General features: G+C 41.2%; 1 protein-coding gene across 1 annotated transcript in view; it reads right to left on the reverse strand.

Annotated features, from left to right (window-relative positions):
• Window positions 1-22,361, reverse strand: part of LOC117460384 (A disintegrin and metalloproteinase with thrombospondin motifs 16) — an 83,029-nt gene that overhangs the window by 10,619 nt on the left and 50,049 nt on the right. Inside the window, exons 11-18 of the mRNA XM_034101764.1 lie at window positions 21,455-21,550; window positions 18,336-18,484; window positions 17,413-17,585; window positions 17,170-17,300; window positions 16,495-16,618; window positions 8,560-8,804; window positions 7,440-7,575; window positions 5,715-5,841 (exon numbers count right to left, since the gene is read on the reverse strand). Coding sequence (XP_033957655.1) covers window positions 5,715-5,841; window positions 7,440-7,575; window positions 8,560-8,804; window positions 16,495-16,618; window positions 17,170-17,300; window positions 17,413-17,585; window positions 18,336-18,484; window positions 21,455-21,550 — 1,181 coding nt within the window. The remainder of the gene's footprint in view (window positions 1-5,714; window positions 5,842-7,439; window positions 7,576-8,559; window positions 8,805-16,494; window positions 16,619-17,169; window positions 17,301-17,412; window positions 17,586-18,335; window positions 18,485-21,454; window positions 21,551-22,361) is intronic.

The raw sequence follows: 22,361 nt of genomic DNA on the forward strand, positions 1-22,361 counted from the left end.
GAAGTGCTATGACCCCAGCACTACTGAGTTTCAATGACAGCTCGCCCTGGATGGCTGCTTGGTCAATGGTCTATGGAGAGACAGGGTTGGACAGGTCACAGAGAAAAAAAAAAAAGACGTGACATCAAAGTGTCCAGGCCATTAGGGTTATGTTTACAGCTGAGCCTGAAGCCACCCTCTTACTGTGTATGTGGAGGGGTTAGAGGTGGGACAGAAAGGTCTCACAACTGACCTCAAAGGCTTCACCTATGCCTCCGTGTGTGAGAGAGACAACGAGGGGGAACAAGGGGGGGCAGAGGGAGGCAATGCCCCTTGAAGAGAATGTATGTGTGTGTGTGTGTGTAGAGGTCGAGGGGAAATGAAGCATCTGTTGTACCTACAGTAACCTGAGGGATGAGTAAGCAGTTAAGTACTGACTGAAACATATGGAACAATCACTGTCTCTGGCTACCAGATAATAACAGTGTGAGCACACACTGTAAACCTGCAGATAAAGCTTCAATTGTTTGGCCTTTCTGCGTAAACCAAAAAACACTGTCAGCAAAATGTGTTCAATATCCTCCGTAATGTATGCCCTCTCCTTAAATGTTCAACTCCACTACAATCCAAATGTTACCAATAAGAACGTAATTCAATGTTCCACTCTAAGTGGGCAAAGAAACATAATACACTCCTGCATGTGTTTCACATACGTATGTATACAGTAATATGTCCCTATTTGTTATCTGATTTTTACAAGGGTATTATTGACAAACCTAGTTGGGACCATTTTGTAAGTCAATATGCTGACGTTTTTAGAGTGCACAAAATAAGTTACATTATGGTGAAATATTAGATTTTTCTGAACTGACCGAACCGAGGGGGAGCATGACAGTGTAATGTCATGCTTCCCCTCAGTGAAATTGATTAAATAATTACTAAATATGATACCTGTGTTAGACACGTCAGAAAAATCATTTAAAAAAAAGGCCACGCTTTGTTTTAACAAATCATGAGAACATTAAAGACAGATTTTGCTTCGACCATATCTGTGATGCCCTTTCATTCTTTAATTATTATCGTTGGGTGATACAAATCTAAACGTTCTCCATCATAACTGAGCCTTTCCATCTACTGCTTGTGTTGAAAATGTTTTGTGAAATGTCTGCATATGCAACGGACTGCATTTATGAATTTGAACCTCACCATTAAGCTCATATATAATAACGTAAATGTTATACAGAAACATACCACTTATGTCATCTTGTCAGTTGACAGTCAGTGGATTTATATGAGTTAAAATGTGTTTTTTTCACTGCACTCTAATTCAACATTACTAAACAGTTGTAACGTTTGTTAAAGGATCCTGTGTAACGTAAATTACCGAAATAAAAACCGTTAACTATGTATAGTAGGTGGAGCACAGTGTAGCCATCCTAACACAACATGTAGTGATCTCTTTGCGTGACAACCCCATGAGTTCAGAGGTTTTTAGCCTGGGTGGGAATGATCTGTAAAGCTGGCAGTGATGCGCTGCGCTCACAGTACCAGCTTTCCTTCAATATAGCAGTGAAAACAAAGCGGGAATGACACATGATGACCCAATGAACCACAAGCATGCCATTATAACTTAAAATGTCTGACCTAACAAATCCCTGGAGGGACATGGCCACCTTTTTCTATGACTTTATATATATATTGTCTGTCAACACGCTCACTGTCAGTTAATGAGAGACAGCTATCTGGTCATCACATGGATTTTCCTAGGATACCTGTTCCAAAACAGACACGAACCATATGAGCAAGAAGGGAAAAAAAGACACTGGCACTCTAATGCAGAGGAAAAAATCCCCTTACAATAAAACACGAGATAATTGGTAACTGGAATTCCATGATTTCAGGGCTAATTACATGATATTGTTGCCCTCTTTAATGCTATGTTTTTTTTCAGCAGGTGTCGGGAGACCACCAGTGGAATACATATTAAGCTTGAGATGACTTTATAAGCATGAGGGGAGATGTATAGAGAAAAGGAAAGAGAGGGGTGGAAAGAATGAAAATTAAACAACTTTTCAAAATGGTGTGTGTGTGTGTGTGTGTGTGTGTGTGTGTGTGTGTGTGTGTGTGTGTTTGTGTGTGTGTGTGTGTGTGTGTGTGTGTGTGTGTGTGTGTGTGTGTGTGTGTGTGTGTGTGTGTGTGTGTGTGTTTACCAGACAGCAGCTGATGGTCATTCATTCTGCTCATGGCAACTATAGCATCATACATACCCTCGTGCATATATATTTTGTTATTTTATGTAGCTACTGTATATATTGTCGATCTGTACCTGCGCACAGTAATCTCAATCTTGGATGTTGTTTGCAACTCTCCAGTAGTTTTCTATTTTATTGCTTCTCAAACATTGCAAATAACTGTATTACATTACATTACGTTTGATGAATTTAGCAAATGCTGTAATACAATATGTTTATAGCATTAGAGGCACTGATGTCCGGGAGCAAAGATGCAACAATGCTCTATTGTGCCTGTATCTGGCATGGCCTTTAATCGAAAAATAATAAGACGTCTTGAAATTATTTTAAAAGGCTTTAATTTGCCACAGCAAAACAACACAGCTTAACATGCAGGGGGAAAAGACCCATTTGGATATAAAACAGTAGAATTGTTCTGGATATCCACATGCAACAGTGACCAAGATGAGGTCAGTGTCTCAGATAAACCATTCTCTGCTCGTAAATCAAGTCACAACTTGTCAGCAGTGTCGACCTCATTTGTAAGAATCTGGCTGATATGTCAGCCCATTGCTAAGACTGTACATGGGTATACTGAGAATAGAGGCACAGAGGAATTGACGCCTCAACAGCAGCTGTCAAAAGCCTTAAGATACATGCTTTTGTTATACAATGGAAGACAGGCATCTATTATACTGTAATTCTCCTGCACTATCTGTGCACTGGTTGTCTTGACAGGAACTCAAAATTAAGTACGTAATCTGTTTAGGCTGTTATTTGTGTTCTTTATTGGCAAATAGTTGCAGATAAGTATATCTGAAATTCTTCATAAATATGCAATTATTTAATACAACATGTAGTGAAACATTTGCCTCTTCCAAACAAATTGAGGTTTTAATGTTGTTCTGCAAGGGTCTGATGTAAAATAAACACATTCATACATTAAAGGTTTGCAGGGTGTTAGCCTGTCTAGCCTTTTCAACTAAAAATTCAAAAATTCAAATTTCTGCTGCAAACTTTAGCATCTCTGGTAAAATAACTTAGAGCATTTAATAGTGTTATGTGTCTTGTAAGCATTCCCATTTCCATTGAGAAAATCTCCCCTTGCATTAAAAACGCAAGAAAAAAGCTATCCCAGGAGTTTCTCTCACTGATTTGTTTTCTGGTCAGGGCCTTCGTGACACTGACCAGAGCAGCACAGACAAGGGAGGGGTAGTTCTCCCGTGTGTGTCTTTATGTGTGTGTTCATATATGTCCTGTCTGTCAACGATCACACCACTCCCTATGATCTCTGTAGCATCAGACCCCGTTGACTGATCTTTGATCCTCTGCCTTGGTTTATAGACAGTGACCAAACCAACTTAGCTTAGCCAAGATCCTACAGAGCCCCACCCTGAAACCACAGAACCATTAGTGGGGCTCGCTCCCACTCTCTTTCTGTCTGGTGTCATCATCGTAAAAAGTGTCTTGGTGCCACTCTAAGCGACAGCAGTGCCATTTTACGACATCAAAAAAGGCATCTTGGCCACTGTACTCTGGAAGTGAACCTCAACATATGATAACATTTCCTACTTTGGTTCCCAGCAGCAAATCAATCATCAGCTTGTTTTCTGGTTTACCCTTGAGGGAGGACATTTCTGAGGTTCTCAAGGATTTGGAGGAACCAAACATACCCGATCAATTCAGCTGGCAGTGCACTTAGCAAACAGCAGCGTTTCAGAAACTACACATTGAAAAGTGATGTCTCTGGTGGTTGTTTATAGAGCCAGAAAACTGGCGTTTTGTTATGAGCTTGGGCCCCACAGTGATGCTACATATGAAAAAGTTAACAAGTCCTTGGCCTGCCATATTAAACAAACACAGAAGCTAACTATTGCTGACAGTTGGTGAGGTATCATGCTGAATTGGATGAAGACACAAGGACACTTTCCAATTGAACTGTGCCTTCCTCACCATAGCTCACATATGTGTTTCCAAAAAGTTAAAAGTAATTTTCAATGCATGAGAGGAAAATGTCCTCAACATAGAACAGGTGTTTAACTGGACTGGGAAAGGGTGGAGAAAGTCAGTGGTGCCTGACATCTTTCATTCACTTTATTATGAGGAGATAGTGTGAGAAGTTCGGAAGAGTTGACTCAACCAATAAACAGCTCCTCTTGACATCGCATGTCAAATATTACAGAGCAGATGTGTAGGTGTTGTAGACCAATAACACATGGGGTGATGAGGAGTGAGGGAGGAGGAAGGTGAAAAGGACAGAAGGTAGGACTCAAACTACTTAACTCCATATGTTGTATCAGGATAAAGGATACAACAACATTACAGAGAAAAGTTTATTCAGACAAATGAGAGAGAATAATTAAAATACTATTCACAAGAAAAACAGTGTGGTAGGCTTGAATAACTAAGGCAACCTATTTGGCTAATAGCCCGCGAAAGCTGTCTCCTCAAGTTCCAAACATGAACATGCACGTAGAGAATGTTGAGCGGGAACAGCCAACAATATTTTTGGCTGTCATATAACCTACACAAAATAGCCCTTCCAATTGAACAATTGAATAATTGACATACCCCAAAGTCTAGAAGTCTAGATTGGCCAACTATTTCGTCTTTCCATCCAAAGTATGTATCAGGAAAAAGTGAGGAAATGTCTGCACCGTTCAAATACCATTTTATAATGATGTCCAGATTGAGAACCAGAGCGTAGATACATTCATGAGATCATTCAAAAATGTTAAAGGCCATGAATGGCCATTGACATTACTAAGGTTTGATTTAAATTAGTTATGATATTATGAACTTAAATCTTAACAACAAGAGCCTATAGCCACGCTAGCAACTCTGTGAGGCTTTATACATTTGCAGAGCAGTCCTTGAGCTAGATGCTAATCTCAGCATGTTTACATGCTCACAGTGACAATGTTAATATGCTGGTTTTAAGCTGGTAATATGATCTAAGTTTACAAGTAAGCATGCCTACTGCTTGATAATTAGCATTATACAGAGCTGAGACTGATGAGAATGTCAATTCTTTTTGAGGTCTTTAGTTATTATGCAAAGCCTTTGTCAAATTACTTTAGTTTTAATTTTGACCTAATGATGACACTGGACAAAACGTCTTGTCACCAAAGTGATTACAATTCTACTTGAGGGAAACATCAATGTCTGTAGAAGATATCCTTGCAAACTGTTCAATAGTAGTTGAGATATTACCATAACAAATGTCAACCTCATGGTGGAACAGGAGGGAAAACCAGGAGAACATCAAAGTCACTAGCATTCAACCGCTTGGGACCATGAATGCATCTTCAAAATGTCATTGAATAGTCGTATTTGATTCGAGAAAAAGGTTGTGCACAGATCGACACACAGACCAAACCCTGACACTATCATGGCGAAAAACAAAACCAAATTGCAATAAAATATTCCTTAATCATGTGAACAAATTGTGTCACTATGACTAGTAAACAACTATACAACAATTATATAAAAAAAGGGTCTGACCTGGCAGGACATGGTTGGGTGTTGCAGGGTATCAGTCCAGTAGCTGGTCTTGATCTTTGATTGCAGTAGGATGTATTCACTTGCACTCGTAAGTCTTTGTAGCATGCTGACTTGGTGTTCATCTGGCCTGTAACAAGGGATATATCCATAAAATCATCATGAAAATCATCAATACAGAAGACATTTATTTGCTCTTTAAGTTACATTCTATTCTGCTTTTATAGAATAACAGTAATACAAAACTGCAGGATCATATTTACAGTGATGGATGAAATAGTTATGGAGAATTGAATGACAGATTGTTGGCACTGCAGTATAAAAAAAACAGTGTTACTGAGCTTGAAGGCGTACATTTGACCTCGGAAACTACAGTTTGACAAAACAAGGTATTTGGATCAAAAGTTGTTGTTTAAGTCATAGTGTGTCAAGCTACTGTCAGGATGCTATCAAATGTTTGCACATAATACACCTGCACTATGTGACCTGCTTTCACACGAGTAATCAAATACATTTAAAGAAAAATGTTTCTTTTCACCACACCTTATTCTGCATGTGTGATGTCCAAAGAAAAACATGTGTCTATGACAACAACAACAACAACAACAACAACAACAACAACAACAACACATAACATTAATTAACTTTCTTATTTTAATTACTTTTCAGACTAATAAAGAAAATAAATATATAAATACATTTATTTAGTTTTGATGATTTCTGGCCTGCATCTAGATCTGAAAGTGTCGTCTTGAGGAACATGAATCCTAGCCTCACATAACACCTGGTTGGTATTTGGCCTAAGGCATGGTCAATCTGCACATCCTAACTCATTGGGGTCAGTTAGTCAGTCACACTCTTTAATAAAGCAAACGACCCCCATTCCATGATGGTCTACAATCAGGACACAAAGAGGTGGAGGTGGTTAGGGTGGACTGCAACAGACCAGGGTGGGGAACTTTAACCTGTAGTGTCAATCAATAGAGGCTCTACACTGGGGGCTTTGTTCACACACATGAAGGCAAGCAAAAGCACACACACACAAATTCACCATGCACATACAAGCACACACTTTCAGGTTTACATACCACTGACTTACAGCCCCAATTCACTATGCCATACAATAACTTTGCAAAAGTGCTGGTGTGTGAGTCTTTGTCTATGAGTGTATGTGTGTGCTAGTTAGCATAGCCTCAGGTGGGACAAAGGCCACTGGTTGAAGTCATCTGTGTGTGTGTGTGTGTGTGTGTGTGTGTGTGTGTGTGTGTGTGTGTGTGTGTGTGTGTGTGTGTGTGTGTGTGTGTGTGTGTGTGTTTGTGTGTCTGTGTGCACGCATGTAATAGCAGGTCACCAGTAGCACAAGAAAAGGTCCCACCACAAGAGCTATAATGTCCCCTCAGTAATGATGGGAACACTCCTCTCTCCATTTAACCTGCAGCTAAAAGCCTTATTACAGATCAGAGAGGTCAGACTGAGCTTTAGATGCTTGCCCTGATTGAAGATCTAAAGGGGATCTGATCTTTTTGTATTCCAGCAATATAATATTTGAATTGTATCTATGTAAAACAACTTAAGTAAAACATTTCAACAACAATTTTATGCAAAAAGGAAGATGAAAGAGACTTTCCACAATTTGAACACACCTATTATTGCAGCTTGGAAAACCACATTTCGACTTGATTTTCAGTGTAATATGATAATGCAGCTAAATTATAGCTTAAGTCTTACCTCCGGCACAAGTTGCCGAGCATTGGGAGCGTATGATGGCCCATGTATAATTGTGTTTGATGTGGTGCCTTTTCTCATCAACTTTCTTCAGAGTGTATTCCCAACGTACACCAGGATTCCAGCCCTGCAACAAGATCTACAGGAGAAATAATGGGGAAGCAAAAGGATCAAGCACAGCAAAAGTAGCAAACATATGAAGACATAAGTAATCATGGGAATTTAAGAATGTTAGTCACAAAGTAATGAAAGACGAAAAAGGAAGGGTTTTGGATAATAGGAGGCCCTATTATGCTTTTTGGATTTTCCATTTCCTGTTGTGTGTTATATCGTTTTTCGTGCATGTAAATGGTCTGAAAAGGCTAAAATCCCAAATTTCTCTCGAGAGGGGGCTTCTCCCCCTTACGGCCCTTCCACACGGCAGCGTGCATTGAAGCTTCAACGTTTCTGCCTATTCACATTGAATGGGGTGACGTCATGCTTTGCCGAACTGCATTGTGGGAGTGTCGCTTCGCTTTGCTCGCGTTGCTTGATTCAAAAGTTGAGCAATGTTCAACTTTTGAAGCTTCGACGGAAGCGTCAGCCAATCAAATCATATGCCAGTACAAGCTCTAGCCAATCACACCCCGTGCTTGTGTGTCCGGGGCGGGAGATTCATGTGATTGGTTGTTGGTCGAGCTTCAGACACGCCCACCGGCAAGCTTCAACGCACGCCGCCGTGTGGACGCTGCGTTACACTCCCCCTACCTGAAACTCCTAGATTGGACACCTTTGTTTACTTCTGTAACAAAATGACATCACTATGTAAGACTCATGCTTCTATTGGCAAGCCCTCTAACACATTGTACATGATAGGCTAAGGGGCGGGACATCTCTAAGCGGTTGGCCAATCACAACAGAGCCGGCCAGCTAACCAATCAGAGCAGACTGAGCTATGGTTTCAGACAGAGGGTGAAAAGAAGTGCTGCAGCATAGGCAGTATGAGAAACATAAAGAAATGTTTGAACATTAAAGCATGGAAACATGTCTCAGTGGAAAGTACAAAATACAAAAATGAACCTAACAATTAGCATAACATGTCCTCAAAGTAAAAACAGTTATTTTGTGTCCAGGGATGCCTTACCTCTATGACTAGTGTATCATTAGTGGGTCCGGTTGATATGAGGCTCTCGGGTCTGTTGTAGGGTCTCTTGTATTCAAAAATGGCTCCAGCAATGGGATGTCTGCCTGGCCAATCTACCGTCCAGTGCCCGTTCAGGTAGTAGCGTCTCTGAGTGTCCCTCACAGCCAGATAGGAGCTGGATGTATTCTGCTCCATCACACGGATACTCCGAGCTCCTGCTGGTATGGTAACCACCCCATAATACTCTGAAAAGAGTGCAAAAATATGAATGAGTGCAAGCATTTTGTAGCTGTGTATGAGCTTTAACCTCTTAAGCCCGAAGGTCCCCCCAGTGGACCCCTCCCACCGTTTTTTTTACGAGACTATGTCTCAGGGCTTCTTAACATTTTTAAACTATTAATGTTTCATACCCTTTTAAAGGTAAGAAACTCCGCTAACTGACAATAAGAACAATTGTTAGCTAAAAAAAACACAAGAGTAATACCAAGCCTTTGAAACGCTTTTTTACACAGAACTCACGGTAGAAATGCCCTATTACTATCTTAACTGCACAAACAAGTTATACGATTTAAAGCTGAGACTCCACAGATTCCACACATGTAATGTCATCACTGTACGACCTCGAATTCCTGGAGCTATCAGCCAGAAAAGAGAAAGTAAACAACATCCGGTTTCAAAAATATTACAATAATTACGTCTTACCTTTTTTGATTTGTGATCAAAAGTTGTGTTCAACGGAATAAAAACGGCGCTCAAGGTTAATCCAATGTCTTTGTGTCACGTATTTTTTTTTACTGATAATCCATCATCATATTTATGGCAATATACTGGGTATACAGTTTTGCCGTCCAGGCTTGTAGTTTCAGATATGTTTCGTTTGCTTCTCTATTACGTCCACAATGGTAATGTTTACGTGGATTTGGGAACTGCCCATCGATTCTATTGGATGTAATGGTTAAGAAAAAGGTGTAAATCAACCAAATCGACCAATGGGTTCCAGAGATATGGTCCTGCGTAAAGTATAAAGTAGGGATGCACCGAAAATTCGGCCACCAAAAATTATCGGCCGAAAATGGTTAAAAAGGCCCTTTCGGCCGAAAGGGTTTTAGCACCGAAAAAATATCACCGAATGTCAGAACAGGCAACCTAACGTGTTGTTGTGATGACGTAATAAAGACGCGGCGACACGGCGAGGCAGGGACCATGCTCACGGCTGGCTCACAGTCAACATGTCTGCCGCTTGGAGATACTTCACAATATCAGATAAAGAGTCGCGGATTGCGATTTGCAAAACGTGTTCAGCTGACATTTTTCGAGGGGGTGTAACTTCAAAGACTTTCAGCACTTCGGGATTACTCCATCACCTGAAATCTAAACACCCGGACCAATATACGGAGTATGATGAAATCACCAGCGCACAGAAAAAAAAAGTCCTTCCCAGCACCCCGACTCCTTCTGTGGCGGACCTTTTTGAAAAGATTAAAAAGTTTCCCAGTGATGGTCCTAAGGCAAAGGGCATTACTCGGAAGTTAATGGAATGCATCGCCATGGACGATCAACCGTTTTCTGTCGTACAGGACGTTGGATTTCGTAGGCTTATTGAGCATATTGAGCCACGTTATTCCTTGCCTAGCAGACGACACTTAGCAGACGTGTGCTTACCTGAACTGTACAATGTCGTTGCTAATCACATCCATGAGCTCTTGGCTACAGATATTACAGCCATCAGCTTCACGACAGACATATGGAGCTCAGACGTAAGCATCACCAGTATGCTCAGTCTAACTGCACAATGGATCGACAAGGATTTTAAACTGCATAAAGATTCTGCTGCATTCGCAAGAGTTTAGGGGGTCTCATACAGCACAGTCCATCTCGTTGACATTCGCCAATATGTTCGACACATGGCATATCGACCGACCTAAAGTGCACGCAATAGTCACTGATAACGCACGAAATATAACTAAAGCTATAGAAGAATGCAATCTGAGTGGAATACGCTGCATGGCCCACACTCTGCAATTAGCTGTGAACGAGGGAGTGTTGGCTCAACGCAGCGTAAAAGATCTGTTGGCCATAAGCAGAAAGATTGTTGGTCACTTCAAACACTCTCAACTGGCCTATTCTCGCATTGAGCCAATACAAGATGAGCTTGGAGTAACAACAAAACGGTTCCAACAAGATGTGAGTACACGGTGGAACAGTACATATTATATGCTGGAAAGCCTCTTTGCTCAAAAGCGAACCTTGGCTACATACAGCGCAGATCATGATCTCCCCGCATCATTCACTCCAAACCAGTGGATCTTAATGGAGAACATTCTCTCCATTCTTGCCCCATTCGAACAGCTAACTAGAGAGATTAGCTCATCTGACGCATCGGTGGCAGACGTCATCCCTTTAAATGCGGCTCTAAAGCGTCTTCTAAGGAAAGAGGTTGAAACGGACCGTGGAGTAAAAACTATGAAAAGTACACTCTTGGAGTCTGTCAACACACGTTTTGCTGATATCTACTCTGATCCCCTGTACTGTATCGCGACTGTACTTGACCCGCGATATAAAGACAATTATTTTGATGCGGGGAAAAAGCAAAGCGCACGAGACATGATCCAGGCTGTGTTGGATAAGGAGAACCCACGAGAGGAGGCTGCTGCGCACAGCACAGGAGACGTGACGCAGACCACAGAAAAAAGGGCTCGTCTGTCTACAGCAGAGGAGGAGGAGGAGAGGGGGCAACCACCCTCGTTGTCTGATATGTTCAACGAGATCATGGAAGAGAATACTACCCCAAATAGGTAGGCTACTCTGTTCTGACTTGGTTACTTACTGTACTATGTGCTACTGAATGTGATATTTATTAGTACTGTATGTGCTGCTATGTAATATGCTCTTAATGTTGTAATTTCTTTTGACATGTCAGATGATTTTATTTGTCTGCCAAGTGATCTGGCATGCGTAAATATACATTTGACTAAATGTTCATTATGCACTGTCCCTATTTTAAATACAATCTTATTCTCTCAAACCTCTCAAATGCCAGGCTGGTGACAAGCTCAACCGCTCAACAGTTAGATGATTATCTCTCAGAAGTACCCATCCCCAGAAGCGAGAACCCTCTTGGATACTGGAGAAACAAACAAGACCGCTTTCCTGACCAGGGGCCTATACTGCGAACCTGGTTCAACCTAACCTGGATATGTTTGAGTTAGCCGGTTGGCTTAATCCAAAACATACGCGCTCTCGCTAAACTGTACTACGACGCTGGTTATCAAGTGGATCGCTCAAGCCAGCCGTGTCCTATCTAGTTAGGTGCGCGTTCACATGAAAGGGGTGGTATTTGGAGCATTCGACCAATCACAAACATGGAGAAGCGCACTGACAGCGCAGCGTCATACTTCCTGAATGAAAAGTGAACTTTAATACTAGTCAAAAATGAAGAAGTTAAACTTTAAACATCCATGACTTAAACACTTTATCCAGGATAAAAGCCACATAGCTGCACCTGCAAGGTGAATACAGCTGGTAAAAGAAAAAGTGTTTGAATGCGTACATTAACAGGTTTATGATATCACTGCCCCGTCTAAAACACGATCTGACTTCAATTACAATTGTCTCGAGTGTTTCGTCAACTTAATGTGTTGCTTAAAATAATACTTCTGCATACAGTATGTGACACTGTGAGTGTTGCACGGCCAGATACGGCTCAGCTGACTCAGATAAGGAGAGATATGATACATTATGAAGTGATATGCCGCGGACTGTACTAATGTACTCTGATCCGGTTACTTATGTTGTGGCCGATATTTAAGTAAGCTTTCTTAACGCTAATGTTATAATAGTCAGATTGCTCTGAAGATGGGAGGTGATATTCTATTAATGTTCACGTTCACACAGTCGGTGATTTTTGCCGGCCGTCTTTCCTGCGACGGCAGTTTTTCTGTATTTCCTTTCTCCTGTAATATGACTTGATCGCTTTAAACTCCGCACACTGAGCTCTGATTGGTCAGCAGGCGGTGCTTTCACTGAGTTGAGCTCTTAGCCTGCAACCTAACCTGGTCCCGACCAGGTTAGCTGCTTAGCATATATTACCATGGAGATCTAGCTTGCTAAAAAGAGAACCAGCTTCGTAGGACCGGAAAGCCGGAGTTTTCCCTGAATTTAGCCGGCTAAGCGAAAATCCTGCTTCGCAGTATACCCCCCTGGCCAAGGTGGCACGCAAGTATTTGAGTGCTCCATGCACAAGCACTGACAGCGAGAGACTGTTCAGCGCTGCCTCTCATGTGCTTGATGAGAAGAGGAACAGACTCATGGCTGATAAAGCAGAGAAGCTACTGTTCATTAAAAAGAACCTCCCACGTTTCCTTAATAAGTAGACAAGGCTGGCTTATCATAGGCTTATCATAAGCTTTCATTTGTAAATACTATAGTTACATTCATGTGGATTTATCCAGTTTGCACATTTGTATGCATGCACTTATAGGTGCATTTGTTGTTGTTGTTGTTGTTGTTGTTGTTGTTGTTGTTGACACTATTTTGTTGTAGGCCTACTGGCCTAGATGTTTATGCTGTTTTAAAGCCCCTTGGCTTTGTTCTGAATGCACTTTGTTGTAGTTATTATCCTACAGAGAAAATAAATGTACAAATGTTCAAAAGTGCTGAATAAATGTTTTATGGACCCATAATAGTGATTATTATTTAAGTTATGTTTTGCCATAATCATGTCTATTTCCATAATCAGGTAGCTGAACAACATTGGTAAAAAATGTATACATTATATATAGAGCCGGGACTCGATTAAAAAAATTAATCTAATTAATTAGAGGCTTTGTAATTAATTAATCGAAATTAATCGCATTTTTAATCACATTTTTTAAAATCGCATTTGTAAGCACAGGGCCATCTAAGCTAATTTACAGATGGCCCTGAGCCCAATAGAGATTGCCCTGAAAAATGCATGCGGACGAAATGGCACGAAGGGTTTGGGGGGCCTCCCCCTAGACATTTTTTCATTTTTGCAGGTCTTAGATGCTGTCTGGTGCATTCTCTAGACTGAATTATAAGATAAACCACCACAATATTATATTGTACAATTTCAATTGTATTCTTCATTTCACTTGTTTGTTTGTTCTTGTTTGTGTTTGCTCGCTTCCTGCATAGCTATAAGAAACACTTAAGTTGTTGGTCAAAACACTTTCTATCTGATGAAGGCAAATGCCTTCCCAGATGGAAAAAAGTAGAAAACATTACATTCAGTTATAACTGCCAAAACAAACATTATTTACACTATTATGGCCCCTGTTAAAAATGTTTGTAATGTTAACTACTGTAAATTGGTCGAACGAATGCCTCCTCATCCGGAAGCTGACCGAGCAGACCCGAGCAGCAGTCGAGAGGAGCCGAGCGCATCCGCGAAGCACACGTCAGAGTTCCCGTTAGCCGGCAAATCTAAATATCTTCGTTCAAAATCATTTCCCTTTAGAGCAATACCGCTTCAGTTGCGCCACTTATGTGACAGACAAGAATAGTCAACTCTAATGTCTAACACTTAATGTGGAGAAAGAGATGTCCTGTATGGGTTGATTGTGCGTTGATCTGTTGGTAATGCCTCGGGGCTCCGGTGGGCATGTAAACAAATGCATAATGCTGTGCTATACTTTGTGGCCTCATCCAGTTGCATAGCGACACTTATTGTGTAGTTGTCTTTTAATAAGCAGGTAGTCTATCATTAGCTAGAACTAGCTGGATCTGATCGATATGGACATAAACGCGAGTGAAGTCTAATCTGACGGGAGAGAGAGATCAGCTGCAGCGGTGAGCGGAACAAAAGTAACACACACTTCAGGTTAGAATATCACACGTAGCTATTTTAATTACCTCTCAAACTACCTAAACTAGTTATACTGTAGATATGTTTAGTTTTACTGTCGGGTCACTCATTACTGGATCCGCGAGCTGCATGATACTGGCATAATAGGTTGCCCGATCGGGCAACCAGCAGGTGAGGCTTAATTGCCCGAGCTAAATACTAGATGGCCCCGGGCCATCGGGCAGTCCTTAATGTCGAGCCCTGTATTAGTGAGCTAGGGAGTTGGTTATTTTCTCAGACGTGGACTTACTCATCCTGGCCCTGAAACCAGTCATCTGGCTGAGTGTGGGTTGGGTCAGGGTGTGGTTCCTTGCACTCGGAGTCGGGCTAACGTCCACGCTAGCTGCTACATGCTTTGCATTTAGGTGATACTTTAGGCTTGATGTGCTGCGGTGATATGCACATTCTTTTTTGCATAACTTGCACTCAACCGTGCTCTTATCGACGCTTCCATCCGTCCGTTTTTTAAAACAAAATGTCCCATCCACGGGGCCGACCAAAGCGGTCTCATCAGCTTGTTCGTTCATGTTTGACTATTGTTCACCGTGGTTTGTTGTTGTTTGAAGTCCCATGCTGAAGTCATGAACGTTAGTTGGTGCTCCAGTATAATCGGTACGCCTGAAACTCATCCAGTGAGAAACGTTCCGCTGTGCAAAAATAAGTGCGATTAAAGTGCGATTAAAATGCGTTAATTTCTTTAACGCGTTAATTTTTGTGTAATTAATTAATCGTAATTAACGCGTTAAAGTCCCAGCCCTAATTATATATATATATATTTCTATTAATCATTTTTGGCCTTTCGGCATTCGGTTTTCGGCCAACTGTTTCCTATTTTCGGTATCGGTTTCGGCCAATAATTTCCCATTCGGTGCACCCCTAGTATAAAGAATGCCAGCCAGCTTAAGTACATTACGCAGCAGACTTTAATTATTGTTTACTACGTAAGGAAGCAGGAATTGCAGGACCCACAGCGCATGGAGCACAGAGCGGACAGCAGATAACGGAATTGCAGTTTTATTGCTTATAGATTATCAGAACATTTCAAAGGAGACACAGCCACATTGGATATTAACCTATGGATTAACTACATCATCATTTTTATCGTTTTAATGCCATTGAAGATCAGTTTAGACCAGACAAAGAGGAAGGTGAGCGATGTTAGCCTAGCGCATTAGCGCTAGCGCCACTTGTTTTGATGTACGTTTTTGTTGATAACGTCGCGAGTTTGTATCTTTCAGTGTTGAGGTGGGCACCGTTAGATTCTGTGTCTTTACGATCATAAACAATGTGTTGGATGTGCAGCTAGGATAAGTAATAAGGGAGCTAGGAGTGATTTTCGGTGCAGTAATAGGTTAGCATTTTTCGCTCGGGGCTAATTCAGAGGCTCATTGTAAGAGGATAACAGAGTAGGCCTATGTTTTATTTTATTTTAATTTTTTTCACAACAGTTGTATTTGGATGGAATGAATACCTATAGTGATAATTCAAAGTAATAAAATGATTTTTACAGTGAAAAAGTTCAAATGGAACTGATGGTTCCCAAATAACCCAGAGGTGAGTCCGCTTGGACTTTATTTTTCTAAACCTCTCTAAAAAGGTCAAATTTCACTTGTTTTGCATCAATCTTGATACAGGGTACTTATTATATGTTATAGTTTGGATTCCTAAAGCTTTTAGTCTACTAGCCCATCATTCAAGGGTGGTTTTCACTATAAGTAATGGATTTTCTTACTCGGACATTACCATTTACATGTTTTTACTGTGTTCCATCTGAATTTACTTTAAAATAAAAACATCTATATTGATTCTGACACTTCTACATCCAACTCACAGATGTAACCTTGCTTTGAGAGAAAAGATTATTAATTTACCCCTTTTAGAAGTGAAGATATCGTTTTTGTTGTGTTAGTGGCATTTTCGAGCCTGAAACCTGAAAAACAGGCTCAGGGCTTAAGAGGTTAAAATGTTAAAAGGCACGCAATTACAGTTGGGATAAGCAAACAATTCAGTAGCCTTTAAAATATTTCCCCTGAAAACCAATGAACTGAACAATTCAACTACATACTCACGGTTGGTATAATGCTGCTTTGTGTACTGTCCTTTGAAGATCTTGCAGGTGGAGTTGTCTCCTTGACACACACCACAAGCATCAGGCACAGCTGTGGAGCCCAAAACACGATCACAGCCCACTCTCTGTAGATGAAAAAACATAATTGAATTTCACCAACAAAAAAATGAATCTGTCTGAACCACCATCCCTCATGTGTGCAACATCGTAAAAATGAACAGCAAGGATGTCCATTGATGTTACACTTAGATGTTATAGCTCAACTTCAAAGACTTTATGAATGATAACATCTTCAAAAATAATCTAACAATTACTAACTCCACAACACTTTGAAATCTTTCTTCAGTCAAACCTGCTAATGTCTGTCTATCCTGAAACCCATTTTTATAGACTTTTGTTTTATGTCCAACATTATTTTATTGGTATGTTGTAAAAATAAATATTTTCATTCATCTTTTGTTTTCTATGTTTTTGCGTTCTATGTATTTTTGTTGAAATGTTTCTGTCCCACTTCAGTCCATAGACTCTATCAGTGGGGCCCTATTGTTTGGCTTTCTGTTGTTATTTTGCCTTGGAATATCCTGCTTTGGCTTTGCTTTGTTTCTTGAGGCACCTGCAAAGACTATTTTTAGAAGGTTAACATAAAGTTAATATTGTAATTACTTGAAAATATTACCTCACACAGTCCGTCAATACAGACATTAGATCTGTCCTGTGAGCAGAGTGTCCCATCCTTGACTTTGCTGGCCAGGGCGAAGAAGAAATCATAGCCTTCAGCAAAGCAGTACAGCTTACAGACATCTTGATCTGGGAGGAGAGAAAATAACCACAAGGGCCAACAAGCAAATCATTTGGAAAACTCCCTCCCAGACTTTTTCTTTACCGTTTCAAATCTTTATTTGAACCATTTTTGTCTCACCATCCACTCTGGTGTACGGCCTCCAGCTGTAGTACCATCCTCTGAACTGTTTGCCATTGAATTCTGCACACTGCTGTGCTCTGTAGTCGGAGGTGTTGTGGGGACAATCCTCAGTGTTGCAGAGTTTGTATGACTTGGAGGAGCCCTCACAGAACTTCCCTCCATATGAAGGTCTGCAGAGAAGGACTGAATTAGTTGCCATTCTGTGTACCAGCATGACTAGGTGTGTGCTCTTCAGTATGTATGACTGTGCCTTTGTGAGGGCTTCTCCAATCACAGGTGTATATCCCCAGGCTAGGTTCCTCAAAATCCCTTCCATGAGACAATTACACCTTCTATAAGCCCTCTAATCACATTGTCACTTATCTCTTTCTCGTTCTCAGATTCCTCCCTTTATATCTCTGCATTTCATCTTTCACTTTTTTAATCCTTCCTATGTCATCTCTTAACACCAACTCCCCCCCACCCCCGTTTTTCCCTCTCTCCCCTTGCCTGTAATTTCCCTCCACCATATCTCTCTCTTTCTCCTGAATCACTCTCTGTCTAATTTAACCTGCCACTTGTCAGGGTCTTGGCATAACATGATAAAGAGGAGGCCCCAGCATGTGGGATAGGGCCCCCTTTCTGACTGGCAGAGCAAATAATCCTGAGTGACTGATGAGTAGGGGGACTAAGTGTACAGATAAGTGATGAAGCCGCAGACCCATGTGAGTTATCTTCCCATGTGTTAATATACTGTTGGTCTTGAGTCAAGCAATCACAATTTGTAGAGACTATTTCTGTATGAAAATATGGACACTCAGTTTGTCCTCAAAATGACAGAAGAACATAGTGATTCAAATTGTTTTGCACAACAAGTCAAAGCTCACCTTTAGAGGTGGGCTTTACGTTTGTTTGTGACCATTGTTCCTGTGTGTCTCTACCTGGGGTTGTTGCACTGCCTCTCTCGATAGGTGACTCCGCTCTCACAGCTTCGTGAGCAGGCAGACCAGGACGACCACTCTGACCACTGGCCATGCTGAGGCCTCGGGCCCTCGTCACCCTGTTTAACACACTGTCCCCTACGACACCACTGGAGAAACAGAGAGAGGAATCATGAGTGAAAGAGAGGGGAGGCGTGGAAATAGCAAAGTGTCAAAGAAGTGTAAAAAACTTAAAGACAAGACCATGCCTTTTATCTTCTTTACAATGACGCTCTGTCTAACAATGCAAGGTCTGTAAGATGTAGCTTTTAGGTTTAACAGTATAAAAGGTTGTGGTACAGTCCTGCTCACAATCAATCAGTGAATCTTCAGTTGTGTTGCTGTTTGGACAGCCTCTACCTTTAGCTGTCTCAACTAGAATGAACTAAGCTAAGCCAAACACGCAACTGAAATGTGGAAAAACGGTCTCATACCTGACAAGGATACTCTCCTACTGGGAAAGTCTGTCATAGTTGCTTGTCATGTTGACCTACACTGTATTTAATATTTGCTTTTTCCTCCCAACTTTCCTTTTTATTTTATAAGAGCAGTAAACAAAATGAAAGCATAAAACTGGTTCAAGAATTGTTGCCACAAATCACTGTAATGTTTCTTCACTGCTAAAAACATCTTGTAAAATGGTTGTTCTAAAACAGACGATTAATTATCTGCAAAAGTACTGAAATTATAACTACTTTAAGGCTATGGTAAAATGACCTCAATTGAACCAGAACTGGCAGATTTGTGTGTGTTTCAAAAATGTTTTTTAATTTGGTGAGGCAAAATTCTCCTTGCAATCTGATCTATGGAGTGTTGAGAGATCTTCGTAAACAAAATAAGAAGCTCAGCAGTAATAACCAGCTGCTTCATCTTACCCTGCAGAGAGGAGCTTCATTGGGGTCATAACGACCTCCTCAGATAGCACCCCCCTCTGCACAGGCTCCTCCAGCTTGTCTTGACAGTTTACGTCACAAGTTGATCGAGGTGCTACGGAAGCTCATCTTTACGTTTCTGAATCAAATTATTGAGTGCATGTGCCACAAAAAAGACTGAGCTATTAACCAATCACATTTCAAAAAGAAAAAATGAGCATTACTCACCTCGAAATCCCTACATTTAATTTGAAACTACTCTGCAGAATCTAGACTTACTTAAAGCAACATTATGTCACAAGCTCATCCCTGGAGGAAAATAAACTGGATTTGTACATGAGAAGATGACATCAGTCACAATATACCCAGTCCAGTTTGCCTTTGAGTAATCTAACCTTTGCAAGCACACAAACACACACTGTACACACACAACGCAATGCATTAGTATAGATAGGGTGGCAACTATTCCACTGTTCTTGTTTTTACTTTGTGCTTGTGCCTGCCATGAGACAGACGTTTGCGTACACCCTTTCACACACCCCTCCAACTAATCTTGTGGCCCTTGACTAAGAACTAGAACAGCTGATTTCGCCTCAGTTTCCCCCTGCGGCTGAGTGCCACGGATTCCTAAGTGAGCCTGTCATTGTTTGTGTTCGGTTAATTGTCCCGTGGAGGGAGAGGGCGGGATTAAACCATCAAGTTCAATATATTGAGAAGCAAATGTGGATGATGGGCTGACATGGGAGGGAGGGTAAGAGCAAGAGCGAGCCTTTGTGGGAGAATCATCTTGAAAGAAGTAATGAAAGAAACAAAGAATAAATAAAGAGCACAGATTGCTTTCTGGCCTGAGCCCCAATGCCATGTCAGCAACAAACCAATTGCAGCTGCTCCCTGAGGTAAAATAATGAAGGGAGAGTGTGGTACACTATAAAAAAAAGAGATTCTACTGACACTGCACTCAAATGAACCCACATCTAAAACATTACAAAACTCTTTGCTCACAAGTTGATTTATTAGTCTGCATGGGAACAAAGATCTTGGTGTGTAAAAAGAGGCCGTTTAAGAAGTGCAGCGTCACTCACTGTTCAAGGCCTTTTGTTTCGAAATAGCCAAACTAAGTGGTATAAACTGCACTAATAATACTAAAGCCCTCAATAAATGCTGCTTTTATAGCAGCTCCATTAATTTGGCCTGTTCACCTTATAAAATACTGTCACGCTTTGTCAAGTGTAATTAAATCACCCTGAGGTCGGTGGTATCCCTTTGAGGAGGAATCTATGCGATGGTCTGTGTGTGAGACTTTTTTTAACAAGCTCTATCCCTCGTGTTCGAAATGTCACACAGCTGATAATACCAAGCAGGGTGGAGAAAAAAAGCTGGAACAACTGATGCCTTAAAGCAGAAAATCCATTAAATTAACTTATTTCATTGTTCTTTTGCAGACCAGTTCGTTAATTCTGTGCTGGGAATCTGCAAGCTGTCACTTCCAATGTTTTTTGGAATTGTGTTATTGGGCATATTTTCAACACAACTGCAAAGAAATGTTTATGAGTGGCTCTTTTTTGCTTCCTTTCATGTGTGGATTTATTTGTTAAGATGTTGCCATGGAGCAGTGTGATGGCAACAGTCAAGAAAAAAACACATGGTGTCCTCTTTTGACAAAACAGGCGTATAAATTGCAACCTTAATTTGGCTCCTTTGTCTAAAACAGAACAAAGGTTATTAGGGCAAAGCTACCCCCTGGAAATATCACGCATTATTTACATGATTCATAACATCCTAACGAAAGGGGTTTCTAGCTGCTGGAAATGTCTCTATGACCCATCAAATATTCTCAAAGCAATGGATAAAAACATCTAAAAGCAATGAATGGGTTCTTCTGCCAGTCAAAGGGTGCCACTCTTGAAGTAAAAAAGCTTGTGCGCCAATCTCCCAGAACCCCTCCACCACACACACGCACGCAAGTACGCACGCACGCACACACACACACACACACACACACACACACACACACACACACACACACACACACACACACACACACACACACACACACACACACACACACACACACACACACACACACACACACACACACACACCCACACACACACACGCGCACACACACACACGCACACACACACACACACACACACACACACACACACACACACACACACACACACACTATTACACGTGTTGAGTCACCATATCGGGGCCGCAGGCAGAGCCTTCAGCTGCTGGCATGAATTTCGTCTCACACTTCCTCCCAACACGGTGGCACCACAGAGCCTTGCAGATATCCTGGAACAACAAACGCAAGGAGTTACACTTTACTTCTTATTTACTGCTGTTTACAAAGCCAACAATGAGATAGATAATACATGATGATAACATTGTTATTTGCAGTCCGTATCTTCATACATGTTCCTTGCCAAACATACAGCTAATCTTATGGTCAGAAAAAGTTAAACCTGCACATGATATAAACAGAGATACTGGTAGGTAATGATGTGCATTAACAGGACACAAATGACTTAACAAACTTGACATGATGTCATGGCTGAGCTTCTATGAAACATTCTGAAGGGACCGGCTGGTTTCCCTGTTCACATCGCCTGAGAAACATGGCCTTCTGTCACACACACACTCACACACACACACACACACACACACACACACACACACACACACACACACACACACACACACACACACACACACACACACACACACACACACACACACACACACACACACACACACACACACACACACACACACACCGCAGAGAGTATCATTTGGCTCCTCAGGCAGTACCGTATCTTGACAAGGCCTGCCAAAATGTTTCGGGAAATATGAATTCATTGCACGATGAATTGCACCATTGAGGACAATTCTCGTGGTGTTATTTTCTTGTGTAACAAGTGTCTGGAAAGTCGGTGAGTGTGATTGTTGCTTGGGGATTTCTGGGTCCTGTGCACCTTGCTGCAGGTGCAAGACCAAAGATAGTACATAGACTGAAAACAAAACCACGAGGGAGCTATTCTCAGGTATCTTGAAATTATACTTGCAATGTTTAGATGAGAACGCTAAGTAGAATAACGTGTGCTCC

This window comes from Pseudochaenichthys georgianus, chromosome 16 (genome assembly GCF_902827115.2).
Source record: "Pseudochaenichthys georgianus chromosome 16, fPseGeo1.2, whole genome shotgun sequence".
NCBI lineage: Eukaryota > Metazoa > Chordata > Actinopteri > Perciformes > Channichthyidae > Pseudochaenichthys > Pseudochaenichthys georgianus.